Genomic DNA, 21,934 nt, shown 5'->3' on the forward strand with positions numbered 1-21,934 from the left:
TGAAAACCATGCACAGAAATTTTGTTCCCCTAGGAAATTCAACTCAAAGAACACCCCAGTGCTTTGGGCCCAGACCTTCTGGACACTCCCACATGTCTGTCCCTGCCCCTCACAAATCGCACAGCCTCTCCCAGGCCTCAACTGACAGCCCAAGGGATTCCCACCAAATTGCATTAGGCCAAAGCCCTTGCTGTCAACGTGCTGGCCACAGAAAAGAGAGCTCAATGGAGGTGCCAATGCAACCCTTGAAGAAGCATGGCAGGGCTCACAATGCACTTAGTCTTGTCAGCCCTGAGACAGGCCCGCGACTACAACACCCTGCTATGCAAACACCTCTTCTCTGCCTCTTTGGACTGCGGAACGAGGGACAAGTCAGGGAGCCCGCTTGCTCCCACATACAGCCTCTACGTGCACGATTGCCACCATGCCACCAATGTAGCACACCCAACGGGAAAGACAAGGGCTAAACGCAGGCTGGTGAGTTGGGATGAAGGCATGGAGGGAGTGAATGTGATGCAAGTGGTAGCGCATCACACCCAGTATACCTGAAAAACACTGGACAACCTACTGGGGATGCAAACAAGGGGGGCCTCCTCCTCACAACAAAGCCATCGACCACACCTCATGAGTGCCAAACCACGACCGCACGGACAACAATGTACCTCTCCCATGTCTTGAAAGCAACATCTATCCACCCCTACATGAACCTTCAAAAGCTATCCTTCAGTCATTAATACTCTCACTTGAAATGTTCCGCCACTTCCAAAATCCTGAACAGGAAGAAATGGAGGCAGAACATTGTGGGGAGATCACACCCCACCTCATTACTGGAGGGGTTGTGGCATGTAAGAGCAGCTCACGCCAAGTGCTGTCATGCGCAAAGGCTCTCTCACCTCACGGATACTCGGGAACCAGCATAAAAGCCGGCCCTGCGCCTCACACCCTCACACACTTCTCCTGACGCTTTCTCCCCTGCACCCAACAAGGTGAGTCTGAACTCTGCTCCGCTCCTTCACCCACCACACCTTGCCCATCTCTCCACCAACCTTCTCTCCCCAGCCTCAAGAGCCCTTCCACCTCCCAACCACCAGGCTCTCCATAGCCCCACTCTGGGCCTTTCCACTCCCTTGGCCTCCCCCAGCACTGCTCTTCATGCCACCAACACCCTCCGACTTTACAATACCCTCTCTTCCAGGCACCCTCCACACCACAGACATGTCCTGCTACGACATCTGCCGCCCCTGCGGACCCACCCCGCTGGCTAACAGCTGCAACGAGCCCTGTGTCAGGCAGTGCGAGGACTCCCACGTCGCCATCCAGCCTCCGACCGTGCTGGTCACCCTGCCAGGACCCATCCTCAGCTCCTTCCCCCAGAACACCGCTGTTGGATCCTCCGCATCAGCTGCCGTGGGCAGCAACCTCAACGCCCAGGGAGTGCCCATCTCTGGAGGCGGCTTCGGAGGCTTTGGCCTGGGAGGCCTGGGAGGCTATGGCTTGGGAGGCCTGGGCTGCTTCTCTGGTGCAAGAGCCTGCTACCCCTGCTAAGGTTCCCATGCCAATATCCCTGACAGTAGCCTCCAACACCATGCCAGCCAGCTCTCAGTCTGAGGACCCAATTCCATGCTGTCCATGGCGTATGAGCTGACAAGCCACAGCTCGTCATTCCATGGCAAAACAAAGCAAGCAAGCAAGGTATTGGACAGCCCTTGCTGTCAGGAAACATGGCCAACATACCTCCTTCTTTCTTCCTCTTTCTCCTTTCCATAGCACCACCACCTACCACCGCTACTCTCTGCTGCAATGCCTTGCTCACTAGCATAGTCCCTCGGGAACCTTTCTAGGGCTGCTCCCACCATGGGTAGGGAGACCTAAGGGCTCTGGGAAAATCCGCTGTATGCAAGGACATAGGTTAGTGGTCATCCTCCAGGCACCTCAGAATGTGCATCTCCCACTTGAAGCTCCCTCTGTTTCATGTTTTCCTCAATAAAATGAATCTGCATCCCAAATCCTGAGATGCCTCTTCATTATTTCTTCTCCCAACACTGTTCCAAATTCACCCGACAAAAAGAACAAAAAGCAGGGCTCAAGCAGCCATCAAGCCCCAAGCCTCTTGGTGTTCAAGAAGTATTTGGACAATGTTCTTACATATCTCCTAGGCATTAAAATGGAAAGACATGATGGGCCACTCAGCATATAAAGAATTGCCTGCACGGTCGCATTCCAAGAGTTGCGCTCAACAGCTCGGTGCCCATGTGGGGACCGGGGAGGAGTGGTGCCCCTTTGGGGTCTCTATTGAGGCCAGTATTATTTCACAGAATCACAGAATCACAGAATTTCTAGGTTGGAAGAGACCTCAGGATCATCGAGTCCAACCTCTGACGTAACGCTTTTCATGTACCTCAGGGCTGCTCACAGACCACACCACCCAGCTTGAGAAATCCCATCAATCAGAGTTTCAAGCCTTGTGTTCTCTGGGGACTTCAGATGTGGAGGAAAAGAGGAAACATAGAAAAGTAAGGAAACATGGCCAGTGTAGGACCTACTCACTTCTTGTTCCTTCTTTTCATAGCACCCGTTTCTATGCCCAATGCTCTCCACTGCAATGACTTGCCTACAGTCACAAAGCCCAGTGTGTCTGGGCCACACCACATGAATGCCACGCAAAGACCTCACTCATGACACTGCACCTCAACCAGTCTTTGGACACAACATACACCTGACCTCCTGTGCAACTTTCAAAGAAATTCTCCAGCCTCTTATTCCTTTACTTTGAAGGTGCCGCCAGGACCCAACACCATGTCCAAACAGGAGGAAATGAGAAGGTCAAGTTGTGGGAATGACACCACACCCCACCTCATTACTTGCCAGGCTTTGGCATGCAAGAGCAGCTCACGCCAAATGATGTCACGTGCAGAGGCTCTCTTGCCCTGCGGGCACTCAAGAAGCAGCATAAAAGCCGGCCCTGCACCTTCCTCCCTCACACACTCCTTTCAACGCCTTCTCCTCGGCGACCAAGGTGAGCCTTAACCCCGATCCCCTCCTTCACCCGCCCCATTGAACCCATCTCTCCACAGGTGCTATGCCCCTAAACCCAGCAGGCCTACCACCTCCCTACCACCATGCTCCCCCCACACACAGGCCTCCCCACTGCCCTTGCCTACATAGGCACCACTCCTCACAGCCCCAACACCCTCCACCTTCCCAACACCCTCTCTTCCAGGCACCCTCCACAACACAGACATGTCCTGCTACAACCTCTGCAACCCCTGCGGACCCACCCCGCTGGCTAACAGCTGCAACGAGCCCTGTGTCAGGCAGTGCGAGGACTCCCACGTCGCCATCCAGCCTTCCACCGTGGTGGTCACCCTGCCAGGACCCATCCTCAGCTCCTTCCCCCAGAACACCGCCGTTGGATCCTCCGCATCAGCTGCCGTGGGCAGCAACCTCAGCGCCCAGGGAGTGCCCGTCTCTGGAGGCGGCTTTGGAGGCTTTGGCCTGGGAGGCTATGGCTTGGGAGGCCTGGGCTGCTTCTCTGGCAGAAGAGCCTGCTACCCCTGCTAAGGACCCACGCCAGGACCCCTGACAGCAGCTAACAATGCCCTGCAACCAACTTCATGGACTGAGGATGCTCTGATCTCCGTGCTCTGGGAATACCTTCCACACAAAATGCGTAGGTGCTGATGGTCACTGTGCCTGCACCTCTGACCAGGGCCCTGCTGCTTGTGCTCCTTCCTTTTCATGAGTCTTCCTCAATAAAGTTCTAATGCATGCCAGCCTGACACTCCTCCTTTCTTCACACAACAATCTTCATCCAATGGAACCTGGACAGGCTGGAGAACCATGCCCATGTGAACTGCATGAGGTTCAACAAGTCCAAGTGCAAGGTGCTGCACCTGTTTTGAGGCAATCCCAGACAGGAGTACAGACTGGGAGAAGAACTCATTGAGAGCAGCCCTGCAGAGAAGGACTTGAGTTGTTCTGGTGGATGAAAGGCTCAACAGGACCCAGCAGTGTACACCTGAAGCCCATAAGGCCAACCACATCCTGTGCTGCATCAACAGAGCAGTAATCAGCACAGTGAGGGAGTTGATTGTCCCCCTCTTTTCTGTCCTCATGGGGCTCCACCTTGAGCTCCTCACCTATGAAAGAAAGGCTCAGAGAGCTGGGGATGTTCAGTCTGGAGAAGTGAAGGCTCTGCTGAGACTTCCTTCAGATCTCTTAATAGTTAAAGGGTCTTCAAAATGGATGGAGAATGTCTCTTTATTTGTGTAGATAAAGATAGGAGAAGGGGTGATGGTCTTCAACTAAAACAGGATAGATTTAGACTAGACATTAGGAGGAAATTCTTCACTGTGAGGGTTGTAAGGCACTGGAACAGGTTGTCAAGACAAGATTGTGAATGCCCCATCCCTGGAGGAGTTCAAGGCCAGCCAGGACGGGGCCTTGGCCAACATGATCTGTTGGGTGACATCCCTTCCTATGGCAGAAGACATTAGGAAGATGATCCTTGAAGTTCCTTCCAAGGTGAGACAGCCTAAAATGATTCCTTCTTGACCCTGTTTAAGTACATGGTTCAAGATCAGGTCTAAAAGTGCCACAAGACCTCCCCTGTTGTGCTGTTTTTACATGGCAATGTTTCGGTAGTGGGGACTGCAGAGGTGGCCTCTGTGAGAAGAATCCAGCAGCTGCCCCATGTTTGATAAGGGCCTGTTTCAGCCATCTACAAAGGGACCTACCACTGCTGCATAGTGCCGAGCCAATAATCGATGTTGTTTGTGCCTCTCTGATCCTCCACCTTCACAACAAACACTATCACAGAGTCCTACATACAGGTAGGCCGTCAGTCACTTCTATATAGCAGATGCTGTGTAGGCACACATGGGATATGTTCTCTATAAATTCATGCTGACTACTCTCCGTCACTTTTCCGTACTTGAGAATACATTCAGGGAGGATTTCCTCAGAACCTTCCCAGAGGCTGATATCAGGCTGACAAGGCTGCAGTTTCCCAGATATTCACCCCTTCATCTGTTCTTGAACAAAAGAGTGGGATGAGTCTCTTCCAGTTTTCAGGAACCTCTCCCAGTCACCATGACCTTTCAAAGATAACTGAAACTGCAATTGCAAACATATCACCTGGGACATTCAGCATTTGCTGGTATAGCCCGTTGGGTCACACAAACTCCTGCATAACTAGCCACACAGACTCCCCAGCATCTTCATCAACAAGCTGCAGTGGGAAACCCTTCAAAACTGTCACCTTGGCAGATCAGGGGCTGCACTTGCCATCCCCCCACTCCTCGAAATGTAACCACGACCACTGGGGCCTCAGGTCCACAGCCACAAGCAGCATGCACACCTCCAGCTCCCCTCTGAAACGTCCACATTGTATGTGTCAACACTGAAAACCATGCACAGAAATAGGATTCCCCCTTGATACTCACCCCAAAAAACACCCCAGCACCTTGGGCCTAGACTTCCTGGACACTCCCACATGTCTGTCCCTGCCCCTCACAAATCTCACAGCCTCTTCCAGGACTCAACAGACAGCCCAAGGGATTCCCACCAAACTGCATTAGGCCAAAGCCCTTGCTGTCAACATGCTGGCCACAGAAAAGGGAGCTCAATGGAGGTGCCAATGCAACCCTTTGGGAAGCATGGCAGGGCTCCCAATGCACTGTCTTGTCAGCCCTGAGACAGGCCCGCGACTCCAACACCCTGCTATGCAAACACCTCTTCTCTGCCTCTTTGGACTGCGGCCCCAGGGACAACACAGGGGTCTTGCTCCCATACACTTGCTCCCACATACAGCCTCTACGTGCAAGATGGCCACCAAGCCACCAATGAAGCACACCGAACTGGAAAGACAAGGGCTAAACACAGGCTGGTGAGTTGGGATGAAGGCATGGAGGGAGTGAATGTGAAGCAAGTGGTAGCGCATCACGCCCAGTATACCTGAAAAACACTGCCCAACCTACTGGGGATGCCAACAAGGGGGGCCTCCTCCTCACAACAAAGCCAATGACCACACCTCATGAGTGCCAAACCATGACCTCACGGACAATAATGCACCTCTCCCATGTCTTCAATGCAACATCTATCCACCCCTACATGAACCTTCAAAAGCTATCCTTTGGTCTTTAATACTCTCACTTGAAATGTTCCGCCACTTCCAACATCCTCAACAGGAAGAAATGGAGGCGGAACATTGTGGGGAGATCACACCCCACCTCATTACTTGAGGGGTTGTGGCATGCAAGGGCAGGTCATGCCATATGCTGTCATGCGCAAAGGCTCTCTCGCCTCACGGATACTCGGGGACCAGCATAAAAGACAGCCCTGCGCCTCTCACCCTCACACACTTCTCCTGACGCTTTCTCCCCTGCACCCAACAAGGTGAGTCTGAACTCTGCTCTGCTCCTTCACCCACCACACCTTGCCCATCTCTCCACCAACCTTCTGTCCCCAGCCTCAGCAGCCCTTCCACCTCCCAACCACCAGGCTCTCCATAGCCCCACTCTGGGCCTTTCCACTCCCTTGGCCTACTCCAGCACTGCTCTTCAAGCAAAGAACACCCCCCGCCTTACTAACACCCTCTCTTCCAGGCACCCTCCACAACACAGACATGTCCTGCTACGACATCTGCCGCCCCTGTGGACCCACACCGCTGGCTAACAGCTGCAACGAGCCCTGTGTCAGGCAGTGCGAGAACTCCCACGTCGTCATCCAGCCTCCTACCGTGCTGGTCACCCTGCCAGGACCCATCCTCAGCTCCTTCCCCCAGAACACCGCCGTTGGATCCTCCGCATCAGCTGCCGTGGGCAGCAACCTCAGCACCCAGGGAGTGCCCATCTCCTCCGGTGGCTTCGGAGGCTTTGGCCTGGGAGGCCTGGGCTGCATCTCTGGCAGAAGAGCCTGCTACCCCTGCTAAGGACCCATGCCAATATCCCTGACAGTAGCCTCCAACACCATGCCAGCCAGCTCTCAGTCTGAGGACCCAACTCCGTGCTGTCCATGGCGTACGAGCTGACAAGCAACAGCTCGTCATTCCATGGCACAACAAAGCAAGGAAGCAAGGTATTGGACAGCCCTTGCTGTCAGGAAACATGGCCAACATACCTCCTTCTTTCTTCCTCTTTCTCCTTTCCATAGCACCACCACCTATGGCCGCTACTCTCTGCTGCAATGTCTTGCTCACTAGCACAGTCCCTCAGGAAACCTTCTGGGGCTGCTCCCACCATGGGTAGGGAGACCTGAGGGCTCTGGGAAAATCTGCTCTACGCAAGGACATTGGCTGGAAGTCACCCTCCAGGCACCTCAGAATTTGCAACTTCCACTTGACGTACCCTCTGTTTCATGTTTTCCTCAATAAAATCAATCTGCATCCCATATCCTGAAAGCCTCGTCTTCCTTTCTTCTCCCAATGCTCCTCCAACTTCACCCAAAAAAAAGAAAAAAAAGCAGGGCCCAAGCCTGGTGGTATACAAATAGCGTTTGGAAAACGCTCTTATATAGCTCCTTCCTGCTGAAGTGGAAAGACATGATGGGCAGATCTTTAACTGGCTGCATGATCACATTCCAAGAGTTGCACTCAAGAGCTTGGTGCCCAGCTGGAAACAAGGGAGGCATGGTGTCCCTTTAGGGTCTCTCTTAAGGCCTGTATTATTTAACACGTCTGTCACAGAGATACCTCACATATGGTACAAGACTCCTCGTGGATTGTGGATGCAACTTTGCGTTGTCACTGACCCACTGGGTCATTAGCTCCACAACCACAGCTATTTCTTTCAAGGCATGAACCAGAGAACGAAGGACTTGGGCTGTTCCGCGATGTTTGGAAACGTGGCCCACTTGCATTCTACCATTCTCCTACTTCTTTCCTTGGCTTGCACTCTCTCCTACATGCAGTACGCTCTGCTGCTATGATGTTCTCACAAGCCAAATACCACTGCCAAACACCACCAGGGATTGACTCCCTCTCTGCTGCTCCCATCACAGGGCAGGAAGTTCTCCGTGCTCCGGGAAAAACTTCTGCGCACAAGAGTGAGATTTTGCTCACCCTACCTGCTTCCAAGACCCCCAGGGGCTATTCCACTTGCTGCTCCTTCCTTTCCATGCACTTTTCTCAATAAAAGTCTCAAGCCTGCCTGCCTGACGCAACTCCTCTTCCCTTCTTCCCACTTCCCTCACCACAAGGCCAAAGCTCAAGAGGTCATCGGAATAGGTCAAAAAGGGCAAAAACACCTTAAAATACATCACCCAACAACTTCAAGTGACCAACCACGGGCTTCATCATGCTATGGCTCTTCTCCCCATGCCTTCTGAAACAATTTCCCCTCATTAGCACACCCTACCACTGCTTTCTTCTCTACTATGATCCTACACTGTCACAACAAACAATATCTCAGAATGATATAGTCAGGAAGGACATCTTGACACCGGGTAGGGCAACAGCTGTGGTCAAGAACAGGCCTTCCTTCTCCTGCTTGTTGAACATAGGAGTCGGGTGGGTTTCATCGAGTTTCCAGGTCCTGTCCCAGTTGCCATAACCTTTCAAAGATAATTGAAAATGGCCTTGCACAGACATCAGCCAGAACCCTCACCTTCTTTGGGTTCACCCCATCAGATCCTGATTACTTCTGCATATCCAGATGCACAACCTACCCATCTGCCTCTACAAGAAGCTCTGCTCACCTGAGAGACAGCCTGCAAAACACTCACCTCAGCTGCCCTCAGGCAGGCCTTGCCATCATTCCTCCCTTTGGAATGCAAACACCAGCGCAAGGTCTACTAATCTGGATGCCTCCAGCTCCCCTCTGAAATATCCAGATCCTCTTTCTGACCATCAAACACGGGGCAGAAAAATAGCTGTCACCTTGACACTCACCCTAAAGAAGACCCCCAACACCCGGGCTTCCCAGCTAGCCCTTCCCCACAGTTCCACTCCCTCAGCCCCTCATGAGTCTCAAGCTATCTTGCAGGCATCCCCAATCAACCCAAGGGGCCCCTATCAAGCAGTGTGTTGGGCCAAAGCCTAGCCTGGGAACATGCTGGCATCAGCAAAGGGAAGCGCTACGGAGTGGCCAAAGCAACTCTTTGAGAAGAATGGCAGGACTGCTGACATCAAAGGGCTTGCGAGCTCAGTAGCAGGCCGCAGGGGACAACAGCCTGCTCTCACAAACAGCCCTCTCCTGCCTGCTTGGACTACCGCCCACAGGGATGGCCCCAGGTTTGCACAAGACAAAGCAGGCAGCTTCCTTTCTCCCACCTACAACCTTCCAAGCACCACGGCCACCAAGCCACCGATACAGCACACCCAACGGGAAAGACAAGCGAAAAGACTGGCTTAGCGAGTTGTTAGAAAGGCAGGGAGGCAGCAAATGTGATGGAATCATGGAATCCCAGAATAGATCAAGTTGTGAGGGACCCACAAGGAACATTGTGTCCAACTAGTGGCTCCACACAGGACTACCCAAAAATCAAACCGCATTTCTGAGAGTGTTGTCTTGTGCTGCAGCAGGCTTGATGCTGTGATGGTTTCCATGGGGAACCTGCACAACCACCCTCTCAGGAAATCGCCTTTCCCTAATATCCAAGCTGAACCTGCCCTGACACAGCTTCAGGCTGTTCCCTCAGGGCCCACTGCTGCTCACCAGACAGAAGAGATCAGCGCCTGTCCTCCGCTGCCCTTGTGAGGAAGCTGTAGGCTCTGGTCAGGTCTCCCCTTCTCTGGGCTCAACAAACCAAGGGCCTGCAGCCACTCCTCGTACATCCTGCCCACTAAACCCTTCACCATCTCTGTACTTCTCCTTTTGACAGTCTAAGAGTTTTGTATCATTAGATTGCGGGGACCAATTCTGTACACAGCACTCTGGTGTACACAGGTCGAGGGAGGTGATTGTCCCGCTCTACTCTGCGCTGGTGCGGCCTCACCTCGAGTACTGTGTGCAGTTCTGGGCACCACAGTATAAAAAGGACATGAAACTGTTGGAGAGTGTCCAGAGGAGGGCTACGAAGATGGTGAAAGGCCTGGAGGGGAAGACGTACGAGGAACGGCTGAGGGCACTGGGCCTGTTCAGCCTGGAGAAGAGGAGGCTGAGGGGAGACCTCATCGCAGTCTACAACTTCCTCGTAAGGGGGTGTCGAGAGGCAGGAGATCTTTTCTCTATTAACACCAGCGACAGGACCTGCGGGAACGGGGTTAAGCTGAGGCAGGGGAAGTTTAGGCTTGACATCAGGAGGAAGTTCTTCACAGCGAGAGTGGTTGCACACTGGAACAGGCTCCCCAGGGAAGTGGTCACTGCACCGAGCCTGACTGAATTTAAGAAGAGATTGGACTGTGCGCTTAGTCACATGGTCTGAACTTTTGGGTAGACCTGTGCGGTGTCAAGAGCTGGACTTGATGATCCTTAAGGGTCCCTTCCAACTCAGGATATTCTATGATTCTATGATTCTATGATTCACTTGAGGGAAGGCCGCACCAGTGCGCAGTAGAGCGGGACAATCACTTCCTTTGACCGGCTAGCAATGATGTGCTTGATGTAACCCAGGAAACAGGGGACCTTTGGGCTGCCAGGGCACCCTGTTGACTCTCAGTCCACTTGCTGTCAACCAGAACCCCCATGTCCTTTCATGCTGGGCCGTTCTCCAGCCTCTCCTCCCCCACTCTGGACATAGATCCAGGGATGCCCTGTCTCAGATGGGGAATTCGCCAGTTGCCCTTCTTAAATTTCGTGCTGTTGCTCATAGCCCAGCCCTCTAAATTCTCAACATCAATGTGCGAGGCTTCTCTACTCAAAATGGAGCCCTTGGGAACACCCAGAGTGACTCCCTGCCAGGCACAGGTAACCCCATTTACAACTACATTTTGAGTATGACCAATCAGCCAACTGCTCAACCATCTCATTAGATATTAGTCTAGCTGCGTGCTTGACATTTTGTCCAGAAGGATATTCTAAGGAACTTAATCAAATCTTTGCTGCACTCCTAAGAGATTACACCTCCTGGTGGCTACACATGATAAATGAGAGGGGTAACATCAGCATAAATAAGTATTCCTGTGCCTCACGCCCAGCACATCTGGGAAGCCCAGACCGGCCTGCAGTATGGCGATGCCAGCAAATAGGGCCCCCACCTCCCAACAATACAGCCGCAAACCACTACACACGAGTGACACGCCATGACCTCACTTCATGACACCCCACCTCTCTCATGCTTTGGCCGCGTCTGCTGACTGCCCTCAAATGCACTCTCCATGCAAATCCACCCAAAGAGCCACTCTCACTTAAAAGATACCGCCAAGGCCAAATAGACATGTCCCCAACAAGAGGAAATGAAAAGGATGCGTTGTGGGAAGGACACCACACCTCACCTCATTACTTGCCAGGCTTTGGCATTTCAGAGCAGCTCACGCCAAATGCTGTCATGCGCAAAGGGTTTCTTGCCCCGCAGGCACTCAAGGACCAGTATAAAAGCTGGCCCTGCACCTCGCACCCTCACACACTCCTCCAGAGGCCTTCTCCCCTGCGCCCAACAAGGTGAGTCTGAACCCCGACCCCCTCCTTCACCCACCCCACCGGCCCTATCTCTCCACTTGCCTTCTGCCTCCACACTTAGCAGCCCTTCCACCTCCCCAACACCATGCTCCCCACAAACCCAGGCCTCCCCGCTCCCTTGGCCTCCCCCACCACCACTCCACACACCCCGAATACCTTCCAGCTTCCCAACACCTTCTCTTCCAGGGACCCTCCACACCACAGACATGTCCTGCTACGACATATGCCGCCCCTGCGGACCCACCCCGCTGGCTAACAGCTGCAACGAGCCCTGTGTCAGGCAGTGCGAGGACTCCCGCGTCGTCATCCAGCCTCCTGCCGTGCTGGTCACCCTGCCAGGACCCATCCTCAGCTCCTTCCCCCAGAACACCGCCGTTGGATCCTCCGCATCAGCTGCCGTGGGCAGCAACCTCAGCGCCCAGGGAGTGCCCATCTCTGGAGGCGGCTTCGGAGGCTTTGGCCTGGGAGGCCTGGGCTGCATCTCTGGCGGAAGAGCCTGCTACCCCTGCTAAGGACCCACGCCAACACCCCTGACAGAAGCCTCCAACACCATGCAAGCCAGAACTCAGACTGAGGATTCACCTCTGCACTGTTTGAGGCACATGGGCTCACCAGCCACGGCTCTTCTTCTCATGGCACTCCACACTCTAGCAGGGAAGGGGGCCAGTCCGTGCTGCCTGGACACATGGCTCACGGACAGCCCATCCTCTCTCATTTCCTTCTACTCCTACCACCATCTTCCATGTCCACTACTCTCCCCTGCAATGGCTTGCTCACAGCCACAAACCCACCCAGCACCTTCCATGTGTTGATTCTATTGCAGTGGAGGAAGACCTTGGGGCTCTGGGAAAATCCGTTGTACCATGGGACACAGCCTGATGGTTGCAATACTTGCACCACAGAACAGGTCCATTCTGCTCTCATACCTTTGCACTCTTTTTCCACAATAAAGTTCTTGTGCATGTCAGCCTGCGATGCCTCCTCTTCCTTTCTGCTCCCAACACTCCTTCTAATTCACTCAACATTAAGCAGGGCTCGGCACGCCAGCAGGGCCCAAGTCTGTTGTTGTTCAAGGAGCTTCTTGACAGCACTCATACATATAGCATTGTTTTAAAACAAGAAGAGTCATAGATTTGACAGAAGGACCACATAGCATAAAACGTATTGGCTGGATGAGCACATTCAAGGAGAAGCATCCAACATCCCTATGTCCAGGTAAAGACCAGGGTGGAGTGTTATCTCACGGGAGTCTGTCCTGGGACTAGATTTATTTCACCTCATCATCCCTGACATACACGGTGGGATTGAGCGGGCCCTCGGCAAGTTTGTGCATGGCACCAAGGTTTGTAGGGTGGCCGACACCTTAGAGGAAAAAGGAATGCCACCTGGAAGGACCTTGACAGGCTTAGCAGGTGGACCCAAGCAAACTTCAAGGATTTCAAGAAGGCTGATTGGAAGGTCCCGCATTTGGGTTGAGACAATCCCCAGCATGAATACAGCCTAAGCAACAAATGGATTGAGAGCAACCCCGCAGAAAATGACTTGGGGGTACTGGTGAAGAAACATCTTAACATGAGCCGGCGATGTACACTCACAGTCCAGAAAGCCAGCCATTTCCTGGGCTGCACCAATAGAAGTGCAGCTAACACACAGAGGGATGCGATTCTCCCTCTCTACTCTGTGCTATTCTGACCCCACCTGGGTCACAGAGGCTGAGAGAGCTGGGCTTGGTCAGCCTGGGGAAGAGAAGGCTCCAAGAGATGGTATACAGACTGTGTAGTACATAGAGCAGGCTACAGGAAAGGTGGGGAGGAACTCTTTATCAGGGTGTGTAGTGATATGACAAGTATTAACAGCTTTAATCTAAAAGAATGTAGATTTAGATTAGATAAAAGGAAGAAATTCTTCACCCTGAGGATGGTGAGCTAAAGGGACACAAGGGACACCTCTCTTACCAAGTATGTCACTGACAACAGCTGCAATGGGCTGCTGCTGTTCTTCTGGCATGTGACACAAGCCCTTCACTTGACCAACCAAAGCTCTGGGCTAGCTAAGGGACTTCTGCATGGGTCAGAAATCAGCACACACTGAGTAACTCTCTTTCCCATCAGGATTTCCTGGCCACCACCCCTGACAAATACCATCAAGACACTGCAATCATTTTCATGGAATGAGGGTTGGACCTCTGGGATGAGGCTGGATCTAGGGCTCACCAAATCCTCAACCCCAGTTCATTCTCAAAGAATCCTGTACTTTCTCAGTTTCTTACTGGCCATGTCGTTGGAGAGAGCATCAAAGCCTTTACTAAAGGCAACGTAAGCAACAGCCGCGGATCTTCCCCCATCTACCAGGAGAGTTATTTCAATGTGGAAGACACTGAGAAGGCTCAAGCATGACTTCAGTTCTCTAACTCCATGCTGAATACTCCCCTTCACGTTCTTCTCCTTTGTGTGCTTGGCAATGCTTCCCAAGAAGATTTCCTTCCATACCTTCCTAGAGACTGATGGCAGGCCAACCACCCTGCAGTTCCCCACACCTTCCTTCTCCATCTTGTTCAACATAGGAGCGGGATGAGTCTCTTGCAGACTTCAGGAACCCAGTCGCCATCAACTTTCAAAGAAAGCTGAAAGCCTTGTGAAGGTATCAGCCAGGACTCTGTGGTGGTTTTACCACGCTAGGCAGCTAAACACCACAACCGCTCTCTCACTCCCCCTCCTTAGATGAGGAAGGGAAGAAGAAAAGTAAAGAACAACACACAGGTTGAGATAAAGATAGTTTAATTAAATGGGAAAATAATAATAATAATAAATAAGGAAAGAATATTATTAACTAAACAATCTAACTAAAGTGGGAAAAAAAAAGGAAAGGGGAAAAGGGAGGGGGAAAGGGAAAAAAAAGGAGAAAAAAATACAAAAATTAAGTCTATGTGGAAATGCAGAGGAAAGAAATCACTCTCTACTTCCCTCAAATGAGTGATGCTGGACCATGTCCTTGAAGCAGGACCTCAATATACATAGGCCGTGTTCGGGAGGAGGACCAAAGTTGAGATGAGAGCCCAACACTCACTCTTCTTTTTGTTTCCATCTTTTATTGCTAAGTGTGACACCACATGGTATGGAATATCCCTTTGGCTGGTTTAAGTCAGCTGCCCTGGTGATGTTTCTCTTCTCGTTTTTTTGTCCACCCCCCAGGAGGGTTAGAGAGAGTCCTGATGTGCCAGCACTGCTCCACCGTAGACACAGCACTGGAGTGATAACACTGCTGTTCTAGCTACAAGTGCAGAGCACAGCACTGTATGGGCTGCTGCAGGGAAAGGTAACATCCCAGCCAGACACAGTACAAACACTCAGCGTTTGTAGGTGCAACCTGACAGGTCCTGTGCACTTCAGTACATCCAGTGGCAATGCCTCTCTATATTCCAAAGCAACATGCACTACTCACCTGTTGGACAGTCTACAAAACATTCACCTTGGCGAACCAGTTGAATGCCTTCGGAGTTTTAGCTCACATGCACTAGTTCTGCCTCAAATGTCCAAATCATCTTTCAGAAAATCAAACACTGGGCAGAGAAATAGGTTTCCCCCTTGACACAAATTCCAAATATCCCCAATAACGCAATGGCTGCCAGCTGGCCATTTTTCACACTCCCTCTTCTCTTCTGCCTTTCATGAAAATCAGAACCACTCCCAGACTACACGACCCAGCCTTAGAAATCCCATCAAGCTGACTGTCAACCCTAGGGTTTTCTCTAGGGACTTTAGGTTTGGAGGAAAGGAGGGGAAGCCTATGCTGTCAAGAAACAAGGCCACTGTAGGACCTATTCACCTCTCATTCCCTCTTTTCAAAGCATCCTCTTCTATGCCCAATACTCTCCACTGCAGTGACATGCTCAGATAGACAAAGCCCAGTGAAGCTGGGCCACACCACATGAACGCTACGCAAAGACCTCACTAATGACACTGCAGCTCATCCAGCCTTTGGCCACATCATCTACTTGCCCTCCCATGCACCTTTCAGAGAAATGCTCCAGCCTCTAATTCTCTCACTTTGAAGGTTCTATCAGCATCTAACACTATGTCCTCAACAGGAGGACATGAAAAGGTCAAGTTGTGGGAAGGACACCACACCTCAATTCATTACTTGCCCGGCTTTGGAATGCAAGAGCAGCTCACGCCAAATATTGTCATGCGCAAAAGCTCTCTCGCCCTGCAGGCACTCACGGACCAGCATAAAAGCCGGCCCTGCACCTCGCTCCCTCACACACTCCTCCAGACGCCTTCTCCCCTCTGACCAACAAGGTGAGCCTGAACCCCGATCCCTTCCTTCATCCACCTCCCCACATACTCTCTACCCAAAGCCTCAGCAGCCCTTCTGCCTCCCCAACACCAGGCTCTCATAAAATCCCAGGTCTCCTTGCTCCCCTTGCCTACCTAGGCACCGCTCCTCACGCCACCAACACCCTCCACCTTCCCAAAAACCTCTCTTCCAGGCACACTCCACAACACAGACATGTCCTGCTACGACATCTGCCGCCCCTGCGGACCCACCCCGCTGGCTAACAGCTGCAACGAGCCCTGTGTCAGGCAGTGCGAGGACTCCCACGTCGCCATCCAGCCTTCCACCGTGGTGGTCACCCTGCCAGGACCCATCCTCAGCTCCTTCCCCCAGAACACCGCCGTTGGATCCTCCGCATCAGCTGCCGTGGGCAGCAACCTCAGCGCCCAGGGAGTGCCCATCTCTGGAGGCGGCTTCGGAGGCTTTGGCCTGGGAGGCTTGGGAGGCTATGGCTTGGGAGGCCTGGGCTGCTTCTCTGGCAGAAGAGCCTGCTACCCCTGCTAAGGACCCACGCCAGGACCCCTGGCAGCAGCTAACAATGCCCTGCAACCAACTTCATGGACTGAGGATGCTCTGATCTCCTTGTTCTGGGAATACCTTCCACACAAAATGCGTAGGTGCTGATGGTCACTGTGCCTGCACCTCTGACCAAGGCCCTGCTGCTTGTGCTCCTTCCTTTTCACAAGTCTTCCACAATAAAGTTCTAATGCATGCCAGCCTGACACTCCTCCTTTCTTCACACATGACTCTTCATTCAAAGGGACCTGGATGGGCTGGAGAAGCAGGCCAATCAGAACAGAATGAGGTTCAACAAGTCCAAGTGTTAAACGTGGGTCAGGGCAATCCCAGACAGGAGTACAGACTGGGAGAAGAACTCATTGAGAACAGCCCTGCAGAGAAGGACTTGGGTTGTTCTGGTGGATGAAAGGTTTGAACAGGACCCAGCAGTGCACGACTGCAGCCCACAAAGCCCACAGCATCCTGGGCTGCATCAACAGAGGTGTGACCTTCAGGTCAAGGGAGGTGATTGTTCCCCTCTACTTTGCCCTTATGAGGCCCCACATGGAGTACTACCTGAAGCTTTATGGCCCACAGCACAAGGGGGAATGGTCTTCAAATAATGAGGTTGGATTTAGACTAGACGTTAGGAGGAAATTCTTTACTCTGGGGGTGGTGAGGCACTGCAACAGGGTGCCAAGAGAAGTAGTAGATGGCCAATCCCTGGAGGTGTTCAAGGACAGGCTACATGGGGCCTTGGCCAGACTGATCTGGTGGGTGCCATGCTTGCCTATGGCAGGGCTTTGGAGTTAGGACATCCTTATATTCCCTTCCAAGACAAGCCATTCTGTGATTCTATGATGATTCCCACTTCACCCTGTACAAATGCAGGAGAGAAGAGGCAGCGGCCCGTGGAGAGCCCCTGCAGGAATAGGCCCCTGGGACAGAGCTGCAGGTTGTGGAGAGGAGCCCACACAGGAGCAGGGGATCTGGGGAGAACTGCTCCCTGTGGAGGACCCATGCTGGAGCAGTTTGCTCCTGATATATGAACCCTGTGGTACGGAGTCATATTGAAGCTGTTCTTGAAGAGCTGCTGCCTGTGGGAAACCCACATAGGCTCGGTTCGGGAAGGATGGCGTCCTATGGGAAGGACCCTTGTGGAGCAGGCACAGAGAGGGACTATGAAGGAACGGCGGACACGAAGCAACAAGAACTGACTGCAGCCCACATTGGTCCTTCCCCTACGCCGCTCAAGTGGAGGAGGTGGAATGGGGTGGATGAAGTAGATATCTTTAGTTTGTTTGTGTTTTGCTTCTTTCTCACTGCTCTAGCTTGTTAGTAATAGAGAACATGTTTTATTTATCTCCCTGTGCTTGAGCTTGTTTTGACCATGACTAACACTGCTGAGTGATCTCCCAGTTCTTATGTCAACCCTTGAGCCCTTTTCATTGTATTTTCTCCCTCTTTCCCTTTGAGAAGGGGGAGTGAGAAAGCAGTTATGGCAGAGCTCAGCAGCCCAGCTAAGTGAAACCACCACACCTGGCGAGGATGTCACTAACATCACCACAATTGGGCACCACCTGGGCTTCCAGCGCATCACCCAAGACCTACATGTGCCCAGCTAAAGCCTTGCGCACACTAAGGCTCTTCTGCCTATGCCCTCTGAAGCAATCTGCCCATGTCAGCACATCCTTGACTGCTTTCTTCTGCAACATCATCCTACACCTTCACAACAAACACTATCACATAGTCATGTATGTGACATATATGTAAGACATCAGCCGAATCTACGTAGAAGACTCTGCGGAGGCACACATGGAATTTGCTCTTTATAAATCCATGCTGACTCTTCTCCATCACTTCTCTGTGCTTGAGAATACATTCTGGGAGGATTTCCTTCAGAGCCTTTCCAGATACCTTGAGAAACAAGGTTGTGTTTTTGCAAGAGAAGGTGTTTTCGCACCGTAAAATTTCGCTAAACTTGCATATTCAAAAGCGATTGGGCAGGCATGACAGTAGCTTTACAGTGGGGAGTATGGTAAGAACATAAAGGGAAGGTTCTACTGTCCCAAAATAAGCAGGATAGCTAGAAAAACAGGACGAGAAGTGCAAAATCAGTAAAAACAAAAAATTGCAATCCCTCTGGTCATGAAAGAAGGGGAAAAAAATGAAAAGGAGAAATTAAAGTTTGGTCAAATAAAATTGGACATATATGGTATAGAAAGGCGTCAAGTAGCTTGTGAACCTGTAGTATCCTACAACTATTCTTGAACAAAAGAGTGGGATGAGTCTCTTCCAGTTTACAGGAACCTCTCCCAGTCACCATGACCTTTCAAAGATAACTGAAACTGCTATTGCAAAAATATCACCCAGGACATTCAGTGTTTTCAGGTGCAGCCTGTCAGGTCCCACAGACTCCTGCATAACCAGCTATACAGACTCCCCAGCATATTCGTCAACAAGTCCAGTGAGACAGCCTAAAAAAACACTCACCATACCAGATCAGGGGCTGCACTTGGAATTCCCCACTCCTTGGAATGCAACAACGACCACTGGGGCCTCAAGTCCACAGCCACAAGCAGCATGCACACCTCCAGCTCCCCTCTGAAATGTCCAAATCGTACGAGTCAACATTGAACACCACACAGAGAAATAGACACTCCCTTTGACACTCACCCCAAAGAACCCCCCAGCACTTTGGGCCCAGACCTTCTGGACACTCCCACATGTCTGTCCCTGCCCATCACAAATCTCACAGCCTCTCCCAGGCCTCAACAGACAGCCCAAGAGATTCCCACCAAACTGCATTAGGCCAAAGCCCTTGCTGTCAAAGTGCTGGCCACAGAAAAGGGAGCTCAATGGAGGTGCCAATGCAACCCTTTGGGAAGCATGGCAGGGCTCCCAATGCTCTTAGTCTTGTCAGCCCTGAGACAGGCCCGCGACTACAACACCCTGCTATGCAAACACCTCTTCTCTGCCTCTTTGGACTGCGGCCCCAGGGACAACACAGGGGTCTTGCTCCCATACACGTGCTCCCACAGCCTCTACGTGCATGATAGCCACCAAGCCACCAATGTAGCACACCCAATGGGAAAGACAAGGGCTAAACGCAGGCTGGTGAGTTGGGATGAAGGCACGGAGGGAGTGAATGTGATGCAAGTGGTAGTGCATCACGCCCAGCATACCTGAGAAACACTGGCCAGCCTACTGGGGATGCCAACACGGGGGGCCTCCTCCTCACAACAAAGCCACCGACCACACCTCATGAGTGCCAAACCATGACCTCATGGACAATAATGCACCTCTCCCATGTCTTGAATGCAACATCTATCCACCCCTACATGAACCTTCAAAAGCTATCCTTTGGTCTTTAATACTCTCACTTGAAATGTTCCGCCACTTCCAACATCCTCAACAGGAAGAAATGGAGGCAGAACATTGTGGGGAGATCACACCCCACCTCATTACTTGAGGGGTTGTGGCATGTAAGAGCAGCTCACGCCAAGTGCTGTCATGCGCAAAGGCTCTCTCGCCTCACGGATACTTGGGGACCAGCATAAAAGCCGGCCCTGCACCTCGCACCCTCACACACTTCTCCTGAGGCTTTCTCCCCTGCACCCAACAAGGTGAGTCTGAACTCTGCTCCGCTCCTTCACCCACCACACCTTGCCCGTCTCTCCACCAACCTTCTGTCCCCAGCCTCAGCAGCCCTTCCACCTCCCAGCCACGAGACTGTCCATAGCCCCACTCTGGGCCTTTCCACTCCCTTGGCCTCCCCCAGCACTGCTCTTCATGCCACCAACACCCCCCGCCTTACTAACACCCTCTCTTCCAGGCACCCTCCACACCACAGACATGTCCTGCTACGACATCTGCCGCCCCTGCGGACCCACCCCGCTGGCTAACAGCTGCAACGAGCCCTGTGTCAGGCAGTGTGAGGACTCCCACGTCGCCATCCAGCCTCCTACCGTGCTGGTCACCCTGCCAGGACCCATCCTCAGCTCCTTCCCCCAGAACACCGCCGTTGGATCCTCCGCATCAGCTGCCGTGGGCAGCAACCTCAGCACCCAGGGAGTGCCCATCTCCTCTGGAGGCTTCGGAGGCTTTGGCCTGGGAGGCCTGGGCTGCATCTCTGGCGGAAGAGCCTGCTACCCCTGCTAAGGGTCCCATGCCAATATCCCTGACAGTAGACTCCAACACCATGCCAGCCAGCTCTCAGTCTGAGGACCTAGTTCCGTGCTGTCCATGGCGTACGAGCTGACAAGCCACAGCTCGTCATTCCATGGCAAAAGAAAGCAAGCAAGCAAGGTATTGGACAGCCCTTGCTGTCAGGAAACATGGCCAACATACCTCCTTCTTTCTTCCTCTTTCTCCTTTCCATAGCACCACCACCTACGGCTGCTGCAATGCCTTGCTCACTAACACAGTCCCTCAGGAACCTTTCTGTGGCTGCTCCCACCATGGGGTTGGCAGACCTCAGAGCTCTGGGAAAATCTGCTCTACGCAAGGACGTTGACTGTTGGTCACCCTCCCGCACCCGAGAATGTGCACCTTCCACTTGATGTTCCCTCTGTTTCATGTTTTCCTCAATAAAATCAGTCTGCATCCCATATCCTGAAAGCCTCCTCTTTTTTTCTTCTCCCAATGCTCTTCCAACTTCACCCGACAGATTGAAAAAAAAGCAGGACTCAAGTGGCCATCAGGGCCCAAGCCTGGAGGTATACAAATAGCGTTTGGAAAACGCTCTTACATAGCTCCTTCTGACTAAAGTAGAAAGACATGATGGGCCACTCAGCAAATGCTTAACTGGCTGCATGATCACATTCCAAGAGTTGCTCTCGAGAGCTTGGTGCCCAGCTGGAGACAAGGGAGGCATGGTGTCCCTTTAGGGTCTCTCTTAAGGCCTGTATTATTTAACACGTCTGTCACAGAGACACCTCACATATGGTGCGAGACTCCTCATGCATTGTGGATGCGCTTTTGCATTGTCACTGACCCACTGGGTCATCAGCTCCACAACCACAGCTATTTCTTTCAAGGCATGAACCAGAGAACGAAGGACTTGGGCTATTCCACGATGCTTGGAAACATGGCCCACTTACATTCTACCATTCTCCCACTTCTTTCCTTGGCTTGCACTGTCTCCTATGTCCAGTTCTCTCTGCTGCTACGACGTGCTCACAAGCCAAACACCACCAGGGATTGACTCCCTCTCTGCTGCTTCCATCATAGGGCATGAAGTTCTCCATGCTCTGGGAAAGCCTGCCACACACAAGAGTGAGATTTTGGTCATCCTGCCTGCATCTAAAACCGCCAGGGGCTGTTCCACTTGCTTCTCCTTCCTTTCCATGCATTTTCCTGAATAAAAGTCTCAAGCCTGCCAGCCTGACGCACCTCCTCTTCTCTTCATCTTCCCACAGTACAAACCAAAGATCAAGAGGTCATCGGCGTACGTTGAAAAGGACCACAACACCTTAAAATACATCACCCAAAACCTACAAGTGCCCAAACACAAGCTTCATCATGCTAAGGCTCTTCTCCCCATG

The 21,934-nt window shown here is 52.2% G+C and overlaps 5 protein-coding genes and 1 pseudogene across 5 annotated transcripts; all 6 read left to right on the forward strand.

The window, feature by feature from the left end:
* The first annotated feature begins 1,215 nt into the window (after positions 1 to 1,215).
* Positions 1,216 to 1,545, forward strand: LOC137851599 (feather beta keratin-like). The gene has a single exon (XM_068672845.1). The coding sequence runs from the start codon at positions 1,216 to 1,218 to the stop codon at positions 1,543 to 1,545; it is 330 nt and encodes a 109-aa protein (XP_068528946.1).
* A 1,689-nt stretch (positions 1,546 to 3,234) lies between these two features.
* On the forward strand, positions 3,235 to 4,006 carry LOC137851896 (feather keratin-like). The gene has a single exon (XM_068672995.1). It carries the CDS (start codon positions 3,241 to 3,243, stop codon positions 3,559 to 3,561), a length of 321 nt encoding a protein of 106 aa, XP_068529096.1. The 5' UTR covers positions 3,235 to 3,240; the 3' UTR covers positions 3,562 to 4,006.
* Positions 4,007 to 6,283: 2,277 nt separating this feature from the next.
* Positions 6,284 to 6,931, forward strand: LOC137851897 (feather keratin 1-like; annotated as a pseudogene).
* A 4,830-nt stretch (positions 6,932 to 11,761) lies between these two features.
* Positions 11,762 to 12,067, forward strand: LOC137851898 (feather keratin 2-like). Its single transcript, XM_068672997.1, has one exon. It carries the CDS (start codon positions 11,762 to 11,764, stop codon positions 12,065 to 12,067), a length of 306 nt encoding a protein of 101 aa, XP_068529098.1.
* A 3,997-nt stretch (positions 12,068 to 16,064) lies between these two features.
* LOC137851600 (feather beta keratin-like) lies at positions 16,065 to 16,394 on the forward strand. Its single transcript, XM_068672846.1, has one exon. The coding sequence runs from the start codon at positions 16,065 to 16,067 to the stop codon at positions 16,392 to 16,394; it is 330 nt and encodes a 109-aa protein (XP_068528947.1).
* Positions 16,395 to 20,243: 3,849 nt separating this feature from the next.
* Positions 20,244 to 20,549, forward strand: LOC137851899 (feather keratin 1-like). The gene has a single exon (XM_068672998.1). The coding sequence runs from the start codon at positions 20,244 to 20,246 to the stop codon at positions 20,547 to 20,549; it is 306 nt and encodes a 101-aa protein (XP_068529099.1).
* The last annotated feature ends 1,385 nt before the right edge of the window (positions 20,550 to 21,934 follow it).

The sequence above is a fragment of the Anas acuta genome, chromosome 2 (genome assembly GCF_963932015.1).
Source record: "Anas acuta chromosome 2, bAnaAcu1.1, whole genome shotgun sequence".
Lineage (NCBI taxonomy): Eukaryota > Metazoa > Chordata > Aves > Anseriformes > Anatidae > Anas > Anas acuta.